The 21,996-nt window shown below is 46.2% G+C and overlaps 1 protein-coding gene across 5 annotated transcripts in view; it reads left to right on the top strand.

Moving 5' to 3' along the window:
- TRPM2 (transient receptor potential cation channel subfamily M member 2) overlaps positions 1-21,996 on the top strand; it is a 2,537,250-nt gene that overhangs the window by 884,199 nt on the left and 1,631,055 nt on the right. For all 5 annotated transcript variants that reach the window (XM_075317785.1, XM_075317788.1, XM_075317787.1 and 2 more), the window contains one exon: positions 2,201-2,303. In XM_075317785.1, coding sequence (XP_075173900.1) covers positions 2,201-2,303 — 103 coding nt within the window. The remainder of the gene's footprint in view (positions 1-2,200; positions 2,304-21,996) is intronic.

Below are 21,996 nucleotides of genomic sequence, written 5' to 3' on the forward strand. Positions count from 1 at the left end.
ATGGGTAGAGATTCTACCAAAATTGTATAACAGTGGTGAAAATGTAACTGTTGATGAGCAACTGGTGGCATTCCGAGGTAGGTGCCCATTCAGACAATATATACCAAGTAAGCCAGCAAAATATGGCATCAAGATCTGGACACTTTGCGACAGCAAAAGTTCATATGCTCTAAATGTTCAAGTGTATACAGAAAAAACCCCTGATGAAAGACCTGAAAAAAATCAGGGTATGCGTGTTGTTCTAGATTTGACTCATGGACTAAAAGGACAAAATGTCACATGTGACAACTTTTTTACATCCTATCAACTAGGCCAGATGTTGAAGAAAAAAACAACTTACCATGCTGGGTACTATGAGAAAAAACAAACCTGAACTACCGCAAGGTATCATTAGCAAGAGAGAGGTGTACAGTTCTACTTTTTATTTTTCTGGAAATACAACTGTTGTTTCTTATGTTCCAAAAAAAACCAAAAACAGGTAATTCTAATGAGCACAATGCACCATGACAATGCCGTAAGTGATAGAGAAGACAGAAAGCCTGACATTATTTTGGATTATAATGCCACAAAGGGAGCAGTTGATACTTTAGACTAAGCAATATCAACATATACATGCAAACGCAAAACCAATCGGTGGCGAATGATTTTATTTTATAACATACTGGACGTTTCTGCATACAATGCATTTGTCTTATGGAGAGAAATCGACCCCGATTGGAACCGGAATAAGCTGCATAAAAGATTATTTCTTGAGGAATTGGGAAAATCCCTGGTGAGGCCATATATTGAGAGCAGAAAAGTGACCCCCAGAAGTGATGGAGCAACAGCCATTGTAAAAAGTGTCCAGCATGCTCAAGAAAGAGACTCCACATCCACGGCCTCCACCAGCACAGCTACCAGCAAAAAAAGGAAGAGATGTAGCTTCTGTCCATCTTCCTGTGACAATAAGACTAATCTGACATGTGCTGGATGTTCAAAATATCTGTGTAAAGAACATGTCTTATTATTGTGTTCATTGTAAAAACGCATGAACATGTTCAGTTTATTCTTTTTTCTTTCTAAAAAGGTTGAAGTTTTTATGATTATTCATTTGTTGATTTTATAAAATTTGTTTTCAAAAAGTTAAATTTCATGTTTTAGTAATAATAATGTAAAGCTTCTTTATTATTTGTGTGCAGAATGTCAACAATCGAAGATAATTGCAAAAAGCCTGTGTAACCTTTTTATGAAAAAAAAAAAAATAGTTAAGTTTGAATTTAAATTTTTCATTTGTTTATGATCAACCATGTTTACATACAGTATTTCAATGAAAAAAGTATTCAAATAAAACAATTAGAGTAGCTAAAAATCAAGAAATAATAGGTCGGGTCATATTGACCCGGGAACAGTACAAGTGTATAGCAAATGCGAATAGAACAGCAGGGTTAATTGGTAGTTGGCTCTCAAGCCTATACAGCTTGGAGTAGGACAACATGTATAAAAAGTATCATGTGATCAAAATACTCATTTGCCTAATAATTCTGCACACAGTGTAAATCTCTTGCAGCTGATAAAAATGCTGCATTTTCTTTCATGAGTCCATGTCAGAATGGCTTTATGTCTCTTATACTAGTGTTACTCAATCTCCCATCACCTAGACTGACAGCTCCTCATTGTCCCTCCTACCCTATCTAAGATCTCACACTGCTCAGTACAAGCTGTCAGTCAGGCTGTGTATGTAGTGACTAAATATACTAGCACTCATGAGCTCATCCTAAAGAGATATTTCCATCTGATATAATTATGGCAAGTTCACAGGTCTCACATCTATCTTGAGAACAAGGCACTATTGAGTGCTTCTGTTAGTGGAAAGGAGATTTAAATTTCAAACAAATTAATAAGAATTCTGACCATGTCTCCATTAATAACAATGCCTCTATTGAAATAGATGGCAGTCCCACTGGTGACACTTGCATCAACAATGTATTTATGGAATATTCTGATGATATGCGATAAATGTTTGACATGGGAATACTCTTTTAATATCTGGATTAAACAGCCATTCCAACATGAATTTGCAGGGCTTTAGAAAAATAGCACTATAAAATAAGCCCAAAGCAAAGTCATACTGGCCGACATTAAGGAGTTAAAAACAAGCAAATATAATCGTGCATGATAGCTATACTTTTTGTAACTATCTTTCTCTATTTTACAATACCAGATACAAGACATTGTAAGGCACAGCCAGTTACTCACAATATTTCAAGAGGACAAGGATGACCAACATGACATTGATGTGGCTATTCTTCAAGCCTTGCTAAAAGGTAGCAATAAAATGTTGTCTTCCTTTATATTAATTTCCAAACATAACTCAGGTACACATAGGTGAACACACTGCAATACATAATCAGTAACAGACTAATACAGGTAAAAGAGGTTTGGTACCATGTTAGCCAATTGAAAAAAGACTGCTCTCAGTGGGAAAAACAAAATTGTAATGCAAGTCACAACTTGCGGGTAGTACAGCTGGAAAAGCAGTCAGGAAAACCAGAGTCTGGTAAAAGGAGGACACATACAGTACATACCAAAAGTTAGGACACACCTTTTCATTCAAAGAGTTTTCTTTATTTTCATGACTCTGAAAATTGTAGAATCACATTGAAGGCATCAAAACTATGAATTAACACATGTGGAATGAAATACTTAACAAAAAAGTGTGAAACAACTGAAAATATGTCTTATATTCTAGGTACTTCAAAGTAGCCATCTTTTCCTTTGATTACTGCTTTGCACACTCTTGGCATTCTCTTGATGAGCTTCAAGAGGTAGTCACCGGAAATGGTCTTCCAACAGTCATGAAGGAGTTCCCAGAGATGCTTAGCACTTGTTGGACCTTTTGCCTTCACTCTGCAGTCCAGCTCACCCCAAACCATCTCAATTGGGTTCAGGTCTGGTGACTGTGGAGGCCAGGTCATCTGGCGTGACACCTGATCACTCTCCTTCTTAGTCAAATAGCCCTTACACAGCCTGGAGGTATGTTTGGGGTAATTTTCCTGTTGAAAAATAAATGATGGTCCAAGTAAACGCAAAACAGATGGAATAGCATGTCGCTGCAAGATGCTGTGGTAGGCATGCTGGTTCAGTATGCCTTCAATTTTGTATAAATCCCCAACAGTGTCACCAGCAAAGCACCCCCACACCATCACACCTCCTCCTCCATGCTTCACAGTGGGAACCAGGCATGTAGAGTCCATCCATTCATCTTTTCTGCGTCACACAAAGACACGATGGTTGGATCCAAAGTTCTCAAATTTGTACTCATCAGACAAAAGCACAGATTTCCACTGATTTAATGTCCATTCCTTGTGTTCTTTAGCCCAAACAAGTCTCTTCTGTTTGTTGCCTGTCCTTAGCAGAGGTTTCCTTGCAGCTATTTTACCATGAAGGCCTGATGCACAAAGTCTCCTCTTAACAGTTGTTCTAAAGAAGTGTCTGCTGCTAGAACTCTGTGTGGCATTGACCTGGTCTCTAATCTGAGCTGCTGTTAACTGGCGATTTCTGAGGATGGTGACTCGGATAAACTTATCCTCCGCAGCAGAGGTGACTCTTGGTCTTCCTTTCCTGGGGCGGTCCTCATCTGAGCAAATTTCTTTGTAGCATTTGATGGTTTTTGCCACTGCACTTGGGGACACTTTCAAAGTGTTCCCAATTTTTCAAACTGACTGACCTTCATTTCTTAAAGTAATGATGGCCACTCGTTTTTCTTTATTTAGCTGCTTTTTTTCTTGCCATAATACAAATTCTAACAGTCTATTTAGTAGAACTATCAGCTGTGTATCCACCAGACTTCTGCACAACACAACCGATGGTCCCAACCCCATTTAAAAGGCAAGAAATCCCACTTCTTAAACCTGACAGGGCACACCTGTGAAGTGAAAACCATCTCCGGTGACTACCTCTTGCAGCTCATCAAGAGAATTCCAAGAGTGTGTAAAGCAGTAATCAAAGCAAAAAGTGGCTACTTTGAAGAACCTAGAATATAAGACATATTTTCAGTTGTTTCACACTTTTTTGTTAAAGGGGTTATCCGGCTTCTTTGACATTTTTTTTTTATTTCCCTATTGGGCTACATTGGGCAGGTAAGTAGATAGAGACCACTTACCTGCCCTGCTGTCAGCCCCTCTCCCCCGGCTCAGAGCGGTCATGTGACCGCTCCTGCCGTGATTTTGCTGCTTCCGGTCATTTCATGTCAACATGGGCAGGGCCATGTTGACATGCAAATGTGGAACAGCTTGTCGCCTCCCTGCTGGGTGTCTACAGTATGATGAGCCCCGCCCCCCTTCCCTGCACCCTCCCACACATTCCCCCGCACCTCTTTTACTCTCCAGTAACCTCCCCATGCACTGCTGTGGGGTCCGTGACCTGGGGGCGGGGCCTGGTGGCAGCTGCCGTGGTGTCAGCTCCAGCACCGGGCCTCCTGCTCAGGATCACACATTCAAATGTACCGGCATCACAGATCACCGATGCCGGTACATTTGAAAGTGCTGATGAGAAGCAGCGCAGCGCTGCTTCTCATCACTGTCCCTCCCACTGTCTGTGCTCTTTTCAGCACAGTGGTGACGTCACGTGGTGACGTGCAGGAGCGGCAGGGACCGAGGACAGGTGAGTATGTACTCCACATGTGTTCCCGATGGGGATGGGGGGGTTGCAGAGCCATATGTGTGCGTGTGCAGAGCCATATGTGTGCGTGTGCAGTGCAGAGCCATGTGTGTGCGTGTACAGTGCAGAGCCATGTGTGTGCGTGTACAGTGCAGAGCCATATGTGTGCGTGTGCAGAGCCATATGTGTGCGTGTGCGGTACAGTGCCATATGTGTGCGTGTGCGGTGCAGAGCCATATGTGTGCGTGTGCGGTGCAGATCCATACGTGTGCGGTGCAGAGCCATATGTGTGCGTGTGCGGTGCAGAGCCATATGTGTGCGTGTGCGGTGCAGAGCCCGATGTGGGGCTGTTATTTACAATGCTGTAGTGATACCAGGTCAGGTGCTGGGGAAGAATACTGACAGGGAATGTGTGTGCAGGGGGCGGGCAGAGGGTGGGGCTGGACACTGAGGCTGGGTGGTGACAGCTCTGACTGAGGTTCAGCACAGGAAGTGGTCAGTTTGCTGGATCTGAATGTAAACAAGAAGCTGCCGAGAATAAAGGGATAATTCAAGAGGAACAAAAGTTAGAAAACAAAAAATAACAATGTAGGTGTGATTTATATGACAATACAGCACAGATAAACTCAAAATTTTTTGTTAAGCTAATGCCGGACAACTCCTTTAAGTATTTCATTCCACATGTGTTAATTCATAGTTTTGATGCGTTCAATGTGAATCTACAATTTTCAGAGTCATGAAAATAAAGAAAATTCTTTGAATGAGAAGGTGTGTCCAAACTTTTCGTATGTACTGTATGGATACAGGGAGTACACAGAGGTGTAGTCAAGTCAAATCCGAGGGTCAGAATTCCAGTAAGGCTTGTAATAGATTCAGGGAGAAAACTGAGACATGGTCAGGTAACGGTACGAGGTAAAAGCCAGGAGGTCGTAACAGGAGCAGGGAGCAGGCAGAGAGAAGTCAAAACAATAGTCCGTGGTCAGAAAACCAAGATCAGAACACTACCAGAAACACAGGCCAACAGCAGAACAACAGAACCCGAATGTATGACTGACAAGGCTCTGCGAGCTTAGTAAAGAAGCAGAGCAATTACTAGAATACTCACTCTCATTAACAGAACAATACTAATAATAGAAGAATAAAAAAAGTATAATTCATTGTCGATGAAACACCTGAGCAATCAGCACCTCCCAGAACAAGCATAGAATCCTGCTCAGTCAATCAACCTGCCAGCTCAGTAGCCCAAGAAAACACAGCAGAACATTTCAAAGTGCAAGATGCTCTGCACAGGGGAATCGTGACAATGCCAGCTCAGTACTCCACAAAAACACAGCAGAGCATCTCCTAGTGTGCAAGATGCTCTGCACAGAAGAATTGTGACAAAAATAACACAGATCTACAAAAAAAATATTTTTTGTAATCATCGCAGGTGACTTTGTACTTTTTTGAATTATCTTTTTGTCCTGATTTCAAAAATGTATATAGTGTTTCTGTAGCACGTATAGTTTCCATGGAGCAGCATCATTATTATAAGGTGTAGGAAATATACTGGCGACATTAAGAAAACAGTAATCTATATATTAGAAAAAAATGGTTCACCTTGCAAAACAGTTTTTATTGAACCAAAATAATTTCACATGCAAAATAGAAACCAAAATATGAGCAGAAATTAAAAGTGCTTGACATTAGACTGTCGTTGATACGATTTTTCAGGGTTATCCTTATATAACATCCAACAGTAATCTGCCAGTATTGAGTCATTCCAAAAACCCTGGTAGCAGTGCTCCATTACTATAATGTCCTGGAGAAACCACTCGCCTTGTTCATCGCTTACATCCCCAAGATTTTGAGGGAAGAAATGTAAATGTGAATGCAAAAAGTGCATTTTCAGAGACATCCAAGACATTGGTATGCATTTATCAGTTCCTCAACATCTTCAACATATCATGGAGATTTATTTTTTCCTAAGATGTTTTCACAGATCCACTTAAAGCTTTTCCAAGATCTTAGTTCCTTATCATTAGAGTTCTTTCAAACACATTATCTCTCATAAACTCTTTGATCTGAGGACCAACAAATACCCCTTCCTTCAGTTTTGCTGGTGAAATGCTGGAGAATTTCTGTGAAATGTACTGGTACCATTGTGAATTTGTCTTTGCCATGGCTTTCACAAAGTTTTTAATCAATCCCAACTTTATATGTAGTGGAGGAAGAAAAAATGTTGTTGGAGCAACTAAAAGATTCTGCTGAACATTGTCTCTACTAGAGATGAGCGAGCCTCTAGAGGCTCGAGTTCGGTTCGGTTTGTCGAACGAAGGCCATGTTCGAGTTCGGTTCGGCGAGCCATTCGACGAACCTCTCGAGCCCCATTGAAACCAATGGCAGGCAAACACAAACACATAAAAGCACATTATAAATGTACAAATACAGTTAATAAACATTGCCATAACACTTATCTGTCCCCGCGATGCGTCCTGCACTCTGTCTCCCACCGCTTTTCCTTCCGATAATCGCTGCGTCCTCCCGGTAACCAGCACTGATGATAAGACCTACTGTGACGTCAAAATAGCATGTGACCAGTCACGTGTCTATTATCTCATTGGTGTTACGTCACCACCGGAGTCCGCTCCATCGACTTCTGCTCCGATCGCCAGGCGACGCCGTGTCCCTGCAGTGGATGGTGCTGGTGATGGGAGAGGAGTCGATGCCGGCGGCGCAGGTGGGAGCAGGCTCTGTTCATCCACTGGTCTGGGTTTCCTGGGGATCTGCAGTGCCACTGGCTGACTGTAGGTGGTGAGTGTCTCCCAGCTGAGGTACCATCATTTAGCTACAGCTTATGGGAAGACACCACACCCTTTTTAATTCTCCTCCTGTCTGCTGACCTCTGCCAGAGATAGTTCTGAGAATTCTGACTCCTGTTTCGTCCTGTGATTGTGTGTGCTGATTACCGCTTGTTTCCTGACTACCCTCCTGCCTGCTGTTTTTGTACTTCGCTGCCCGATCCAGTTTTGACCTCTGCTTGTTTCTGATTACGTCTTTGCCTGCTGATTCTGTCCCTGTTCCGCAATTCCTGGTTTTGACCCTGCCTACCGACCACTCTCTCAGACTGCAGCCTTCCACAGGTAGTGATCTCCAGGGCCCTGTGTAATTCCAAATCCCTGTATAGGGGTTAAAGGGTTTCAGGCTTCTGGATGTCCTGCTTGGCAAGCGGCTTCCCTCTAGCCTGTCCATTACAGCCCGTCTGAGTCTGTGGATCTAGGCAGGCGTTACAATTGGCTACAGACTGGTCCCATGGCTAGACGTCATGCTAGGTCCTGTCATTGCAACTCTCCGGTACGCGGTGCACGTTTGTGCATCCCTGTGTACCAGCGAGATGCTCTGGCACACGGTCGACTCCCCGTTTTGCTTCCCTATTCCGTTATTCACCGGCTGCCACAGCCGGTCAATATCGGAGATCACCGTTGCTATAGCAACGCGCCTGTCAGCGGTGACGTCACCGCTTACAACCAGCAGCTTCTTCTCACTCACGGAGTGAAAAGACTGCACAGGAAGCAGCAGCGTTCTTCCTCCCATGCAGCGCTGTCTGATGTAGCAGAGCTGCATGGGTTGAAGGAGAAAGAAGACAGAAGACCATGGATCGTGGAGGGCTGACAGGGAGTAATAAACATGGAGTCTCTAAGTGTGTCTGTGTATTTATTTCTATTAAAGTATTTTTTCTCTGTGTGGTGTCTTTTTTTAACCTTTTATATGAGATTCTTAATGGCTGGGTCAAACTTGCCTGACATTAAGAATCTCTGGCTTAATACTAGCTAGTAAAACAAAGCTAGTATTAACTAATTATTACCCAGCAAGCCACCCGGCATCAGGGCAGCTGAAAGAGTTGGATACAGCGCCAGATGATGGCGCTTCTATGAAAGCACCATTTTCTGGGGCGGCTGCGGATTGCAATTCACAGCAGAGTGGCCCAGAAAGCTGAGGCCAACCTGTGCTGCGGATTCCAATCCCCAGCTGCCTAGTTGTACCTGGCTGGACACAAAAATATGGCGAAGCCCATGTGTTTTTTTTTTCTTCTAGTGTTGAGCCATCCCCCTAGTGTTCGAGTTCGGTTCATCGAATGGTGGGTACAAATAGGCTTGGAACTAGTACTGATAAAAAAAACCACAACACACAGAAAAATTATTATAAATAAAACACAACACAATTAGTGACTCCATCTTTATTGAAATAAAGAACCCCCTCCGCACTAATCCTGGGTCAAGGGTCCCGCGCCGTCCAATTCAGATCCAATATCATCTGATCTGTTTGCTGGAAGGCAAAGCGATCAGATGATGTGTCAGGTTCAAGGGCCTGAATCACATGACACAGCAGCTGATTGTATAAACGGCTTTTATACAATCAGCTGATGCATCAGTGCAAAAAAAAAAAAACTACACACTTCAGTGCAGACTCCTGTCCGACGGTATCAGCTGATAGTTTAGCCGGCCGGGCGGTAAGAAGCCGGCCACACCGCTTGACTTATAGTGTCAGCTGATTTCGTCAGGTGACCGCATCAGCTGTTCATCACCAGGTCTGAGAGAGATAAAAGAGAGAGAGAAGAGAGAGAGAGAGAAAGAAAAGAGATTGAGAAAGAGAGACAGAAGACAGAGAAAGAAGAGAGAGAAAGAGAAAGAAGAGAGAGAGAGAAAGAGAGAAAGAAGAGAAAAAGAGAAAGAAGATAAAGAAAGGAGAGAGAGAGAAAGGAGAGAGAGAAAGGAGAGAGAGAAAGGAGAGAGAAGAGAGAGAGAAATGAGAAAGAGAGAGAAAAGAGAGAGAGAGAAAGAGAGAGAGAGAGAGAAGGAGAAAGAGAGAGAGAGAGAGAGAGGAGAGAGCAATGCAGCCTCATCCGTGAACTGCTCTGATTTTAGAGGTGTGTCCCGCGGCTCACAGCTGATGTCCGTCTCCTCCCCTCAGTGGATAATTAAATTATAATTATAAATATATTATAAATATATTATAAATATAATTTAAAATTAAAAATAAAAAAATAAAAAAGTTCTTTATCAGGACTAGAACTTGCGACCTAATGCTTCTCAGGTGAGCACTCTATGCACTCAGCTACTGGGTGGGCAGTAGTTTGGTAATCTTGAAGTTTGTATTGCTGAAGTCTCTGCTGACCACGTGTTTTACTTCATTGCTACGTGGAGCTTATACAGAGCACTCGTGTTCTGTAGCAGAGCTGACAGTGTCGTGTGGATTACGTCGGACCTGGAGGGGTATTTGTGGATTTTAATAAAATGGTGAAACGGGGTTTTTTTTGTCTTTTTTTCCAGATAAAGGATTTTTTGGTGTGCGTGTTCATTTACTTTTCACGTTGATCATGGAAGGTGTCTCGGGGAGACGCTTGGCATGATTAACTCTTTATTACCTCGATTGCCACCGCACCAGGGCAATTCGGGATGAGCTGGGTAGAGTCCCCCGGGACTGTCGCATCTAATGCATGTGGCTATTCCGGGCGGCTGCTGGGTGATATTGTTAGGGTGGTGGGCTCCCAATAACGTGGTGCTCTCCATCCTGACAATACCAGCCTCCAGCCGTGTGGCTTTATCCTGGCTGATATCAAATATGGGGGGAACCGCATTTTTTATTTATTTATTTATTTTACTGCACGATATAATTAAAAATAAAAAAAAAAATTTAATTTTTCACCCGGACGGCCTAGATTAGAACTCGTGACCTAATGCTTCATACGTGAGCTCTCTATCCACTGAGCTATTACCTGTATTGAAAAACATAGGCAGATTTTGTAATCTTGAAGCCTGCAGTGCCGACTGAAGTCTCTGCTGACAGCGCGATTCACTTCATTGCTACGTGGACCTGATACAGCGAGATGGTGTTCTACTTCGGACATGGAGTGGTATTTGGGGATTAATAAACGGGTGAAACAGGGTTTTTTTTGTCTTTTATTCCAAATAAAGGATTTTTCGGTGTGTGTGTTTATTTACTCTACTTTCAGGTTGATCAGAGAAGGTGTCTCGGGGAGACGCTTGTCATGATTAATCTCTTATTACTTCTATTGCCATCGCACCAGGGCAATTCGGGATGAGCTGTGTAGAGTCCCCCGGGACTGTCACATCTAATGGATGTGGCTATTGCGGGCGGCTGCTGAGTGATATTGTTAGGCTGGAGCGCTCCCCATACCGTGGCACTCTCCATGCTGACAATACCAGCCTCCAGCCATGCGGCTTTATCCTGGCTGGTATCAAATATGGGGGGAACCACATTTTTTTTTATTATTTATTTATTTTACTGCACAGTATAGACCCGCCTGCCGGCGGCTGTGATTGGTTGCAGTGAGACAGCTGTCACTCATCATGGGGGCGTGTCTGACTGCAACCAATCATAGGCACCAGTGGGCGGGGAAAGCACGGAATAACTAATTGAAAAATGAAACGGCAGCCATTTTCTAAAGAGGAAAAGACGCCGCAGATTTGTGACAGACGTGGAGCGAGACGCCCGTGATCGGTGAGTAGGAAAGGTTGAGGGATTGTGCTGGGGATGCAGGACGCATGCAGATAGCAACATGTGCACATAGCCTTACTGTGAAAAGCCACGTTTAAGGTGATCGAACCGTTCTCGAACGTAACTCGAACTGTCGAGCTTTTACCAAAAAGCTCGTGTTCGAGTTCGATCTCGAGCACCCCCCAAAATCACTCGAATATGAAATTGGCGAACCTCGAACATTGAACATCGTTTAACTCTAGTCTCTACCTGGAGCATAGATGTTTCTCTGTCCCCAATCACGATAACCATAATGTTCTACTGTATTTCTACTGTCCCATAAACACAATTAGCAACAATATTTTGTGAAACCTCCTTGCATTCCCATTAGCAGACCAATCACTTCCAAATCTCCACAGATATTCCATTGATGATGCTTATATTGTATAGCATCCAATACAAGTGACAGATTTTCATAACTTTCCTTTAGATGACATGAGGAAGCAATAGGGATTAATGGTTTCATATTTCCTTTGTGAAGCAACACTGCTTTCAAACTTCTCTGGGATGAGTCATTAAACAATCAACAATCAACAATCTGCAACAAGATGATGCTATTCACATTGTTATAGTACACCATTGGTCCTTCAACTGTGAAAAATTGTGTTAAGGGGGCTTTACACGCTGCAACATTGCTAGCGATTGCTAGCAATGTTGCAAGCGATAGCACCCGCCCCCGTCGTTCGTGCGACATGTGGTGATCACTGCCGTAGTGAATAATATCGCTACGGCAGCATCACATGCACATACCTGTTCAGCGATGTCACTGTTGTTGCCAAACAATCCCTCCTTCAAGGGGGTGGTGCGTTCGGCACAGCGACGTTACAGCGGCGTCACAAAATGGCCATCCAATAGAAGAGAAGGGGAGGAGATGAGAGGCCAGAACATGCCGCCCACCTCCTTCCTTCCTTCTTTTCCGGTGGGCACAGGTAGGATGATGTTCGTCATTCCTTCAGTGTCACACACAGCGATGTGTGGTGCCGCAGGAACGACAAACAACCAGCGGCATGCACCACCAATGATATTATGAAAAGGAGCGACGTGTCAATGATCGATTTTTGCCACTTTTGCGATTGTTGATCGTCGCTCCTAGCTGTCACACGCTGCGATGTCACTAACGACACCATGACCCAGACGATATATTGTTAGCGATGTCGCAGCGTGTAAAGCCCCCTTTAAAGTGTTACTTCTGTTTTGGCAATAACACACTTTGACATCATCATGAAGAAAATTCTTCTGTTTCAACTTAAATGCAAGTTCAGCTTTATCTTTTGATGATGAAAGGTCTCTGATGAGATCATTTAATTCATGTTGAATAAAACGTTCTGGCTACTTGGCTGCTCCATCAGGTACATACTCATCTTGACTTGAGGTTTCCATGTCTTCACCAGTAGCTTCAGCTCCATAGCATTCATATTCTGCTTCAAATTAATCTAAACCAGACAACGGTGGTACAGGAACTGGCAAGGTACTATCAAGTGGAACTGGCTTAATCGTAGATTCAAATTCAGGGTAATGAATCTTAAGTTTGTGCTTTGCAGAAAAGCCCTTCAGTTTGACAAAACAAAAGTAGCAGTCAGCAGTATGATTTTTGAGTTCTTTCCAAATCATGGGAACAGCAAATGGAATAGCCACTTTACTCATATTCAACCAGTCACGAAGACCATTTGAACAACTTGAGCATATCACATGAGGGGTCCAGCTTTTGTCTTGAACACCAAGTGGACACTTAAAGTACATCTGGCACATCTTTTTAATATCATGAGTGATTGAACGTACTTGGCCTTTTGGTGTAAAAGAATCACACACATAGCAGAATCTGTTCAGATGATTGATACACTGTCGGGGCATTTTTCTACTTTAAATCAGATCAAACAGTAGAGTAAGTTCAGTTGAATGGTGGTGACAAACAAAAAAAAATGTGATGAGCCAACTGATTATATTTAAATATTTCCCCAAAGATGACAGAGGCAGCTTGTATTTAACATTCATTTTACTGGTCATAATGTGACACCCTGGACTAGCCAGGTAGTCACAAATAGAGCCCCGCACAACACCAGTCCCACACAGGTAACACCAGCCAAACACATAAACCCTAGTCACCTCCCTCAGAGCTTAATGGACACACCAGAAGGCAAAGCCAGGCGGTTGGCCACACCCACCACGGAGTTCAGAGGGCCTGAGGTAAGAAACACGCAGTCACTTGGGAGTTCAGAGAGTAGTGACATGAGTGAATGAGAGTGCAGCAGGTCTGTGGTGACAGGTCTGCAGCAGGAACTGACAGGTGCCAGGGTCGTAGCCCTGGTACCTCGGTTAGGAGGCATACGGTGGCCTTAGCCTGCAAGAGGCTGGAAGACGGCCAGGTGGAACCGTCGTGGACCGGGACAGGGTAGTGACCCACCGGTACCGACCTGGGGAACCGACTGGAAACCGGAGCACACAGGGGGGTACTCAGACCCTGAAACGAGGTCCAAAAGCCACTGGACTGAGTTAATTTACTGATTGAAGTCTGGACTATATGTCCTTTCCCACCCAAGTCCCGACTGAAGACAACAGCCCACCGAGGGGGATAGAAAGCCACCGCACAGGCAGAGAGATCCCACGGGCCAGCGTCTGCGGGCAAATGGGCTTTCCTGACACACATACCACTGGGGAGCGGACTCCCGTTGCTGAAGCGAAGGCAGTCTACATACACACTACACGGTGCAGGAGAAAGACAAAGACCACCAAACCGGGTGGGGGACCAGACGCAGCCGGCTGCGGGCACCGACCACCATCAACTTTGTTTACCAGAGACTTGTGTGTGCCAATAACAGTGAGTACCACAGTGCCCTCCGGCCGCACATCGCCCTGCACCACCCAGCTCTCCTCAACGGGTCCCGGGGCCATCATCCCTGCCCACGGAGGGGTTAACATCTTGCTGCATAACCATCTCCCCTGGGTGCCCCGTAACTGCAGCGGTGGTGTCTACACCTTCACCACATCTCGTGGGTGGCGTCACGAACTTAAACACAGCTCTGGCCATACACCTACCTACCAACCTCCTACGTAGCGCCAGCATCCTTTCAGAGCGAAGTGACCCCGGGTCCGGAGGCGCTCAAGCCACTCACCACCGAGCCCGGATCCGAGCGGCTCGGCTGCAGCCGAGCGCGGGGCGGTGCACATCGACTCTTCTGGCATCACAAACAGGATACGTACTTAATCACTTACCTAGTGAAGTGCGCCTTGAAGTTGAAGTCAGCGGTGACCCATTGAAAATTTTCAGAATCCACCATCTTTTGGCGCGAAGATTCCCGCCAGAGTCTTATTCGACGCAAAAATGGCGTGAAAAACTGAAGCCCCACCCCCTGGGAACACGGTCGTGCACCAAAGCGCACGGTTGGAAAGCGAAACTGCCCAGCAGAAAAAGGGAGTGCCGCGAAAAGACCAAGGGGGCAGGTGAAGATTCAGCGGCATGTGACCGAGCTGATAAAGGACAGGGACTCCAGGACCCTGCCGCACTTCTGGTTCCTGGACCCCGTGAAGGCAGAATGGCTGACCTGTCCCGCAAGCCCGCAGCATCGAAGCCCGCGCCAGGAACAGCGGCGTGGGTGGAAGCCCAGGCGGCGTTGATGTGCCGCCGTCTGCAGACCCAGGTGCACTTCCTGATGGAGCGGTGGGTGGCCGAGATGGAGGAGATGGCTGCGGCCATGCGGGTACGTGAAGTGGAGGCAATTTTGGAGGAGCGAGTAAGTGACCCACGCCCCTGTGTCCCAGAGGGACCAGCCGATGCGGATGAGGGACCCGGTCTGCCCCTGCCCTCCATATTGCCTCCCTCACCACCCGTACCGGCTGCCACCGCTTCCCCAATCGGTCTGCTGCCCCCGACACCTGCAGTGGAGCCCGTACGATCCTCCTGCGAGGACCCGCCCATGGAAGCAGCCTGAGGATGGTCAGCACCCATCCCACTCCCGTGGAAGGTTCACCCCCGGAAGATGCCCGATCCCAGTGTGGACCCACCAGTCTTGTAAGTGGCCGTGCCCAAAGAGATCCAGGCCCCGGCAGTCCGCCCGGCCAAGATGGAGGTGAATGCAGACCGGAAGAGGGCCCGGCAGGTAAAGCTGGCCGCTCCCATAAACCAGGCCTCGGCTGAGGCATCGCGGGGTTGCAGCTGCAAGGCAGCACAGCAGGCCATGACACAGCGGGGTTCCCCTGTGCAGAAGGTGTCGGTCGTAGCCGGCACGAGGGAGCTCCGGCTGGGCCCGAACCCCGCACAAAGGGAGCAGGCAGACACTCCATATCGGGAGCGGCAGCAGCGCCAGCTGGGCTGGAAGATTTCGGCACGAGAACAGTAGAAGGTAGAGGTGCTGGCCCAGACGATCCGGGATAAGGATAATCTCTGCAACGCTACCTATCGGGTACGGGGCCCGACCCATGAAGGTCAAGTCCGGCAGTTTGACCCCCAGCGTCGATGGGGGTTTATCTATGAACATGGCCTGGAAGCAGAGGTGTTTGTGTCCCGCAGGGACATGTACCCGCACCTGCCAGTAGGTCTCCCGGACCGTGACCTGGAGCCCGGAGAGCTGGTGAGCTACACCCGGCATTGCGGGGAGAGGGGCTGGCTCACTCTTGATGTGAAGAGGAGGGTGAGCCGCAGTATCCAGTCCCCTCCCCCGCCATACAGTATCAAAGATGAAGAGAAGTATTAAGGTAGTGGTTCCCGGCTGCCATACTGCCCGTCCCCGTTGGGATTTCTGTTGATATTCTCGCTGTTTACCACATTTACATGAACAAGGCTGAGAACTTGCAGGCCACCCAATAACTTTTGGGCCTGTAAATAATCACGGACCACCCTTTCAGGTCCTGCAGCCCCGGGGAGGCTGGTTGGAGGAAGGGCCTGCAGCAGAGGAGGCCGAGGACCTGTCACCATTGCAACCGGTGACAACCCTCCTGGTCAGGGGTCCCCTGGACGTGGGGCCTCTGAGAGACTGCCGGGTATGGAACTTTGTATCCGGCCCGTTTGGGTAACACCCGGACCCGAACCCGATTCCTGGACTGGGGAAAAGGGGTGCTGACCTGTTTTTAGAGGCAGCATCAAGGTTCAGGGTTGTTTGGGTGGGCAAGTTAAAGGACACGGTCTCGTCCCGTTCCCGGGTAATAAAAATGTTTTACATGTTTGCAACGTTTAAGCAGAATGCCTCCCGTCAAGGGAAGAACCAAAAAGCCTTCGTGATTGTATATATGTTATTATACTTGTAATGTCTCTTTTATCTTTTTTCCAGTTCAGAAAGAAAAAAAAAATAAACGGTGGTGGTCGGACAGCCTGCGGATGGTCTGTAGTTAACCAATGGGGAGTGTGATTCTCTGGACTAGCCAGGTAGTCACAAATAGCGCCCTGCACAACAACAGTCCCACACTGGTAACAGCAGCCAAACACATAAACCCTAGTCACCTCCCTCAGAGCTTAATGGACACACCAGGGGGTGGAGCCAGGTGGTTGGCCACGCCCACGGAGGAGCTCAGAGGGCCTGAGGCAGGAAATACGCAGTCAGTTTGGAGTTGAGAGAGTAGTGACAGGAGTGAAGGAGAGTGCAGCAGGCCTGTGGTGACAGGTCTGCAGCTGGAACTGACTGGTGCCAAGGTCATAGCCCTGGTACCTCGGCTAGGAGGCATATGGTGGCCTTAGCCTGCAGGAGCCGGGAAGACGGCCAGGTAGATTCGTGGTAGACCGGGACAGGGTACTGGCCCGCCGGTACCGACCCGGGGAACCGACTGGAAACCGGAGCACACAGGGGGGTACTCAGACCCTTAAACGAGGTCCAGAAGCCACTGGACTGAGTTAATTTACTGATTGAGGTCTGGACTATAGGTCCTATCCCACCCAAGTCCCGACTGAAGACAACAGCCCACCGAGGGGGATAGAAAGCCACCGCACAGGCAGAGAGATCCCACGGGCCAGCGTCTGTGGGCAAACGGGCTTTCCCGACACACATACCGCCGGGGAGCGGACTCCCGTCGCTGAAGTGAAGGCAGTCTACATACACACTACACGGTGCAGGAGAAAGGCAAAAACCACCAAACCGGGTGGGGGACCAGACGCAGCCGGCTGCGGGCACCGACCACCATCAACTTTGTTTACCAGAGACTTGTGTGTATCAATAACAGTGAGTAACACAGTGCCCTCCGGCCGTGCATCGCCCTGCACCACCCAGCTCTCCCCAATGGGTCTCGGGACCATCATCCCTGCCCACGGAGGGGTTAACATCTTGCTGCATAACCATCTCCCCTGGGTGCCCCGTAACTGCAGCAGTGGTGTCTACACCTTCACCACATCCCGTGGGTGGTGTCTCGAACTCAAACACGGCTCCGGCCGTAGACCTACCTACCAACCCCCTACGTAGCGCCAGCATCCTTTCAGAGCGAAGTGACCCCGGGTCCGGAGGCGCTCGAGCCACCCACCAACAAGCCCGGATCCGAGCGGCTCGGCTGCAGCCGAGCGCGGGGTGGTACAATAATCTGGTACAAACAGGTGTAAGGCAAACGGGTCAGCCTATTCCTTACAGAGAAACACTTGCAGACAGGCAGTTTCTCAGTGTGATATTGGCTGCTTTCAGGTTCTCTCTCTGTGGAGACCCTCACTCAGTTACACCTAAGTGGCTGAGCTGTTTTCTGCCCTCTGAGGCAACTTGTCCTCCCAGAAATGCAGTCAAAATCCTCTCACAATGGCGACTGTCCGCTGCCTTCCCTTCTATCTCTCTGTGGCAGGGCTAAGATCCCTGTAGATGCCTGTCTCCTGTTAGAGTCTCACATACTAGTCCTTGCTGCTATCACCACCTTTTTCTGACTGATTCAAATCTTACTGCCTCATAACAGTTAGCTTCAAAATATGTGACTTTCTGAGACGCAGTCATTGGTTGACTCCACTGTCAATAAAACTTTTACTGATGTCCCTGTTAAAAAAAAAATCACAATTAAGTAAGACAAGCAAAGAAATGGGAATAACAGAAAAAACACATACATTAAAAATTCAGAAATAGCGCAATAACAAAAATGCTTCTATCAGAAACTTTATGTGATAGAGCAAAACTAAGCATATTTTTGGAATCAGCACATTAAACTTCATAAAACATACATATTACCTTTGCTGATGATTTTTTTGTGTTGACCAGTGTAATCTCGTGTATATATTTTAGTGTTTCTTCACATACTTTGTTATACCATGCCAGATGAAGAGACCTAAGAAGTCTCAAAAGCAGCTTGTAAGTAGAGATGAGTGAACCCGAGGTTTGGTGTTCACACCAAACACAGTCTTTACAATAAAAACAGAGTTCAGGCTCAGAATTCGGGTGCTTTCCGTATGCTGACCACTCGCTGTGCTCGGGTACTTTTGGTGCTCAGTCCAGTTTTAGCTGCTTGTGTAGCATCTACAGGGCAGGGATTGAAATTCTTGTCGCCGGGCCAATGATGTCGGGTCTGGAATGTCACGGGTGGCACTACCTGACTTCATGGCCTCGAGGTATACACCAAAAGGGGATGAAGGATGGGATGATTTTGTTGGGAGTAATAATTGTCTCGTGATGCCACCTGTGGTGTGCGGCCAGGGATTAGCTGCCGCTGCAGTCATTATCCTCTGGGGAGGATGGTGTCACAGCTAGGATAGTTCAGCTTCCTGCAGGTGAAGCTAGGCCCCAGGGAGGATGATAGAGGTAGTAGTCGCCATTGGCGCTGAAGCGCAGGGCGATGGCACCGGCAATGAAGGGCTGACACAGTAGTTGCAGTTCCAGGTCCTCAAACACTGTCCGTGGGCTGCCCAGTGGAGCCGGTCTCCGCCGTGATCGGTTTCAGCCGATCCCAGATTAGTTAAAGGTAGCCACCGGGGTTTGAAAGTGTCCTTTCCCAAGGGATGCCCCTTCAGAAGTGAGGAACACGGGCTGAGCTTCCCGCTCCAATTGTAGTTCTGACTTGACTGAATATTGTGTCAAGGTTGCTCCTACTTCTACCTAAGTGGTCACCGTCCTTCAGGTGGTTGTCCTAGTGACCGGGAAAATCCCATACATTGTGATGGCCACTCCTTCAGCCTACCCTAGTCCAGTCCCCAGCGAGAAGGTACCTAAGCTGTATGTAAGGTGAAATGTGGAAACACTGGTGATTAATCCCTTCTTTACCCAAGATTTATACTGCACCTTAAGTGAGGTGCAGTACCCTGTGGTGACTGAAGCCTCAGGTGCGCCATACTTGCAGGGGGACTAATAACAGCGTGATTGGATGTAGTGGACACCCCAAAAAAATTGAAAAACACCACCTACTGGCCCCAGGAAGTGATCTGTTTTTGGCTGGCTGTACATGGTTGTAGACACAAAATGCCCAATTAGTGACTTCCATTGAGGTTCAGGTCAAGTTCAGATCGCAAATTAAACTTTATCTAAAGTCAGGCTGAGCGAGCAGAACCCGAACTTCCACGGGTTCACTCATCGCTACTTGTAATATCATTTATTTTATTTTTATTAGCCATTGAAAGGTATCATAACTACAAGATTATGACTGTGTATTCCCAAAAGTAAAACAGCATCTCATATTATTTTTTGCTCTGAAAAATGCATTAGGGTTTATTTAAAGCGGATGTCATATATTTTCTCATGAACAAAAATCCACATTTATTCTTGAACAAAAAAAATCAACATTTATTCAAATATAATCATGCCATCACATTCTGCAACATCAACATTTTGTGTTAATCCTATTACTTGTTACTAGATGCACATTTTCTTATTTGATCTGCTATTCTCATAGTGTAGTTCCAGTCCTATAGTGTTGAGTACATACCATATTTACAATGATGTAAATTACATGTTTACATTTATTATTCTCTATGTACTGTTAAGTTTATCCCCAAAAGAAAGCAGACAACTCTTAAAAGAATTACAAATAATTAGCGTTGGAAAGTGATTGAGATCCAAGATGGCCGCCGTGGAGTCTTGATGTGTGTAGGAGAGCTTTGTAACAGCAAGGAGCCATCTAATCCATCCACTTTTGCAGAGCCCTCATTAACACCCAGCTCTGCCCTAACTGACCTGGAGAGAGTGAAGAACCATCCATCTGGAACATTGTTGTGGTGTCATTGCCAGGAAGAAGGCGAGGAGGCCCTAGCAGTTTGAGGTCTTCATCCAGGCTTACAGATTTAGGGATGCCTGCCTACATTCCGTATATGGTTCCCGCCTGAGCTAACACTTTCCTGGCTCCAAGAGGCGCAGGAGCAGTGAAGATCTGACTGAATGACACACAAGAGGAGGAAAAAGCTGCTGGGGAGTCTAAGGGATCGGACAACATCAGCCATGAGTCCCTGCTTCCCAGTGGGGACAGTCATCATTTTGGGAGTTGGAGGTGCGGGCTCAGGCCATGGGCAGAGAAATCCAGTTGGGGGGTAGGGCCTTGCTGAAGCAAACAAACTCACTCTCCTCCCCACCCAGCCTCAATAAGCTTACTGCCGTGCTGCTTGTGCCTCTTGTGGCACTGATGAGGAGAGTGCCGGGGTTCAGTGAGACGCACTTTTCTCCTGGTGCATGCTTGCTGATGTGCAGCACAGCCTTCACTTGGAACATAGCGGACTCCCTTTGGGGGTTAATTTCAGCAAGGCTGCGCGAGTGCCAGTATGTGGGCAATATTATGGAAAATTGGAGGACAATATGCAATAACAGTAGAAAAAGACATGAACCACACATCCAGAAATCATGCTTTGATCTAAAGCCGATAGGCTTTACATCAACGTTAGAGGGTCCCTACCTTCAAATAAGTTAGGGACCCACTCAGTGGTTTGCTGTGACGTGGCAGTGGGCTTCATACAGTCTGATCAGAATGTTAAACCAAGAACCTCATGTTCAGGTATATATATTTTTGTCTGGTGGCATTAGATCAAAGTTTGATTTCAGAATGTGCGGTTCATGTCTTTTTCGACAGTTATTGTTAATTAGAGGGCAATCACTGAAACTGAAGATTGGATGCTGTTGGTTTGTGTTTGGGGGCCATATAGATACCCCCTCCTTTTCATTTTATATTACACTAGTGAAAACTGCTGGAGGACAATATTGGTGTAATTAATATATGAAACAAAGTGGTGCGCTGCTGCCATCCTCTGGTTGATTGGAACATTGAAATTAAAATATAATAAAACATTAAAATATAATAAAACCCACTCTTCTGTGAAAAGGTGGATGATTGCTTCCCACTGAAAGTGGCATGTGAACAACAGTGGTTGGAGTTTGAAAATAGATATATCTAAAGCAAGAATTGTGGAGGGTGACTCAAATAAATATGTGAGAAACATTTAACCTTTACTCAATTAAAATCCTATTGTTTATATGGCTCTGAATACTTAGTGATGAAACATTGCAATCTAGCTCTCTGCAAGCTGTAGTGCTGGTCAAATATAATAGTGGATGCCGATTTGAGATAAAGCTAATAAATCTCTTACTTTGTCCATGGATATCTGTCAGAAAGAGAATACTGAGAGTAGATGATAGATGCTTTTCACCTATGGATTCAAGTTATCAGATCAACCCTTGGTCACCTGACTAGTACCTTCATTTTACGAGGCTGCTGAGTAGTTAAACGACTAGAAACGTGCAGTGCTTGGCAGCGGAACTCCGTTATCTGTTATTAAGCAAAGTGTGGGACTTACATCGGGGAAAAAACATAAAATGACAGGACGTAGAAATAGGAAAGCTAATTAGATGGTAGGGGTGAGTGACCAGAAACATCATAATTCTACAGGCCCTGTAACGCACAACACTCGTACAGAAACAGGAACAAAATGCGGAACCAAGTACAGTTGAAAAACTAGCAAAC

The sequence above is a fragment of the Anomaloglossus baeobatrachus genome, chromosome 7 (assembly GCF_048569485.1).
Source record: "Anomaloglossus baeobatrachus isolate aAnoBae1 chromosome 7, aAnoBae1.hap1, whole genome shotgun sequence".
Lineage (NCBI taxonomy): Eukaryota > Metazoa > Chordata > Amphibia > Anura > Aromobatidae > Anomaloglossus > Anomaloglossus baeobatrachus.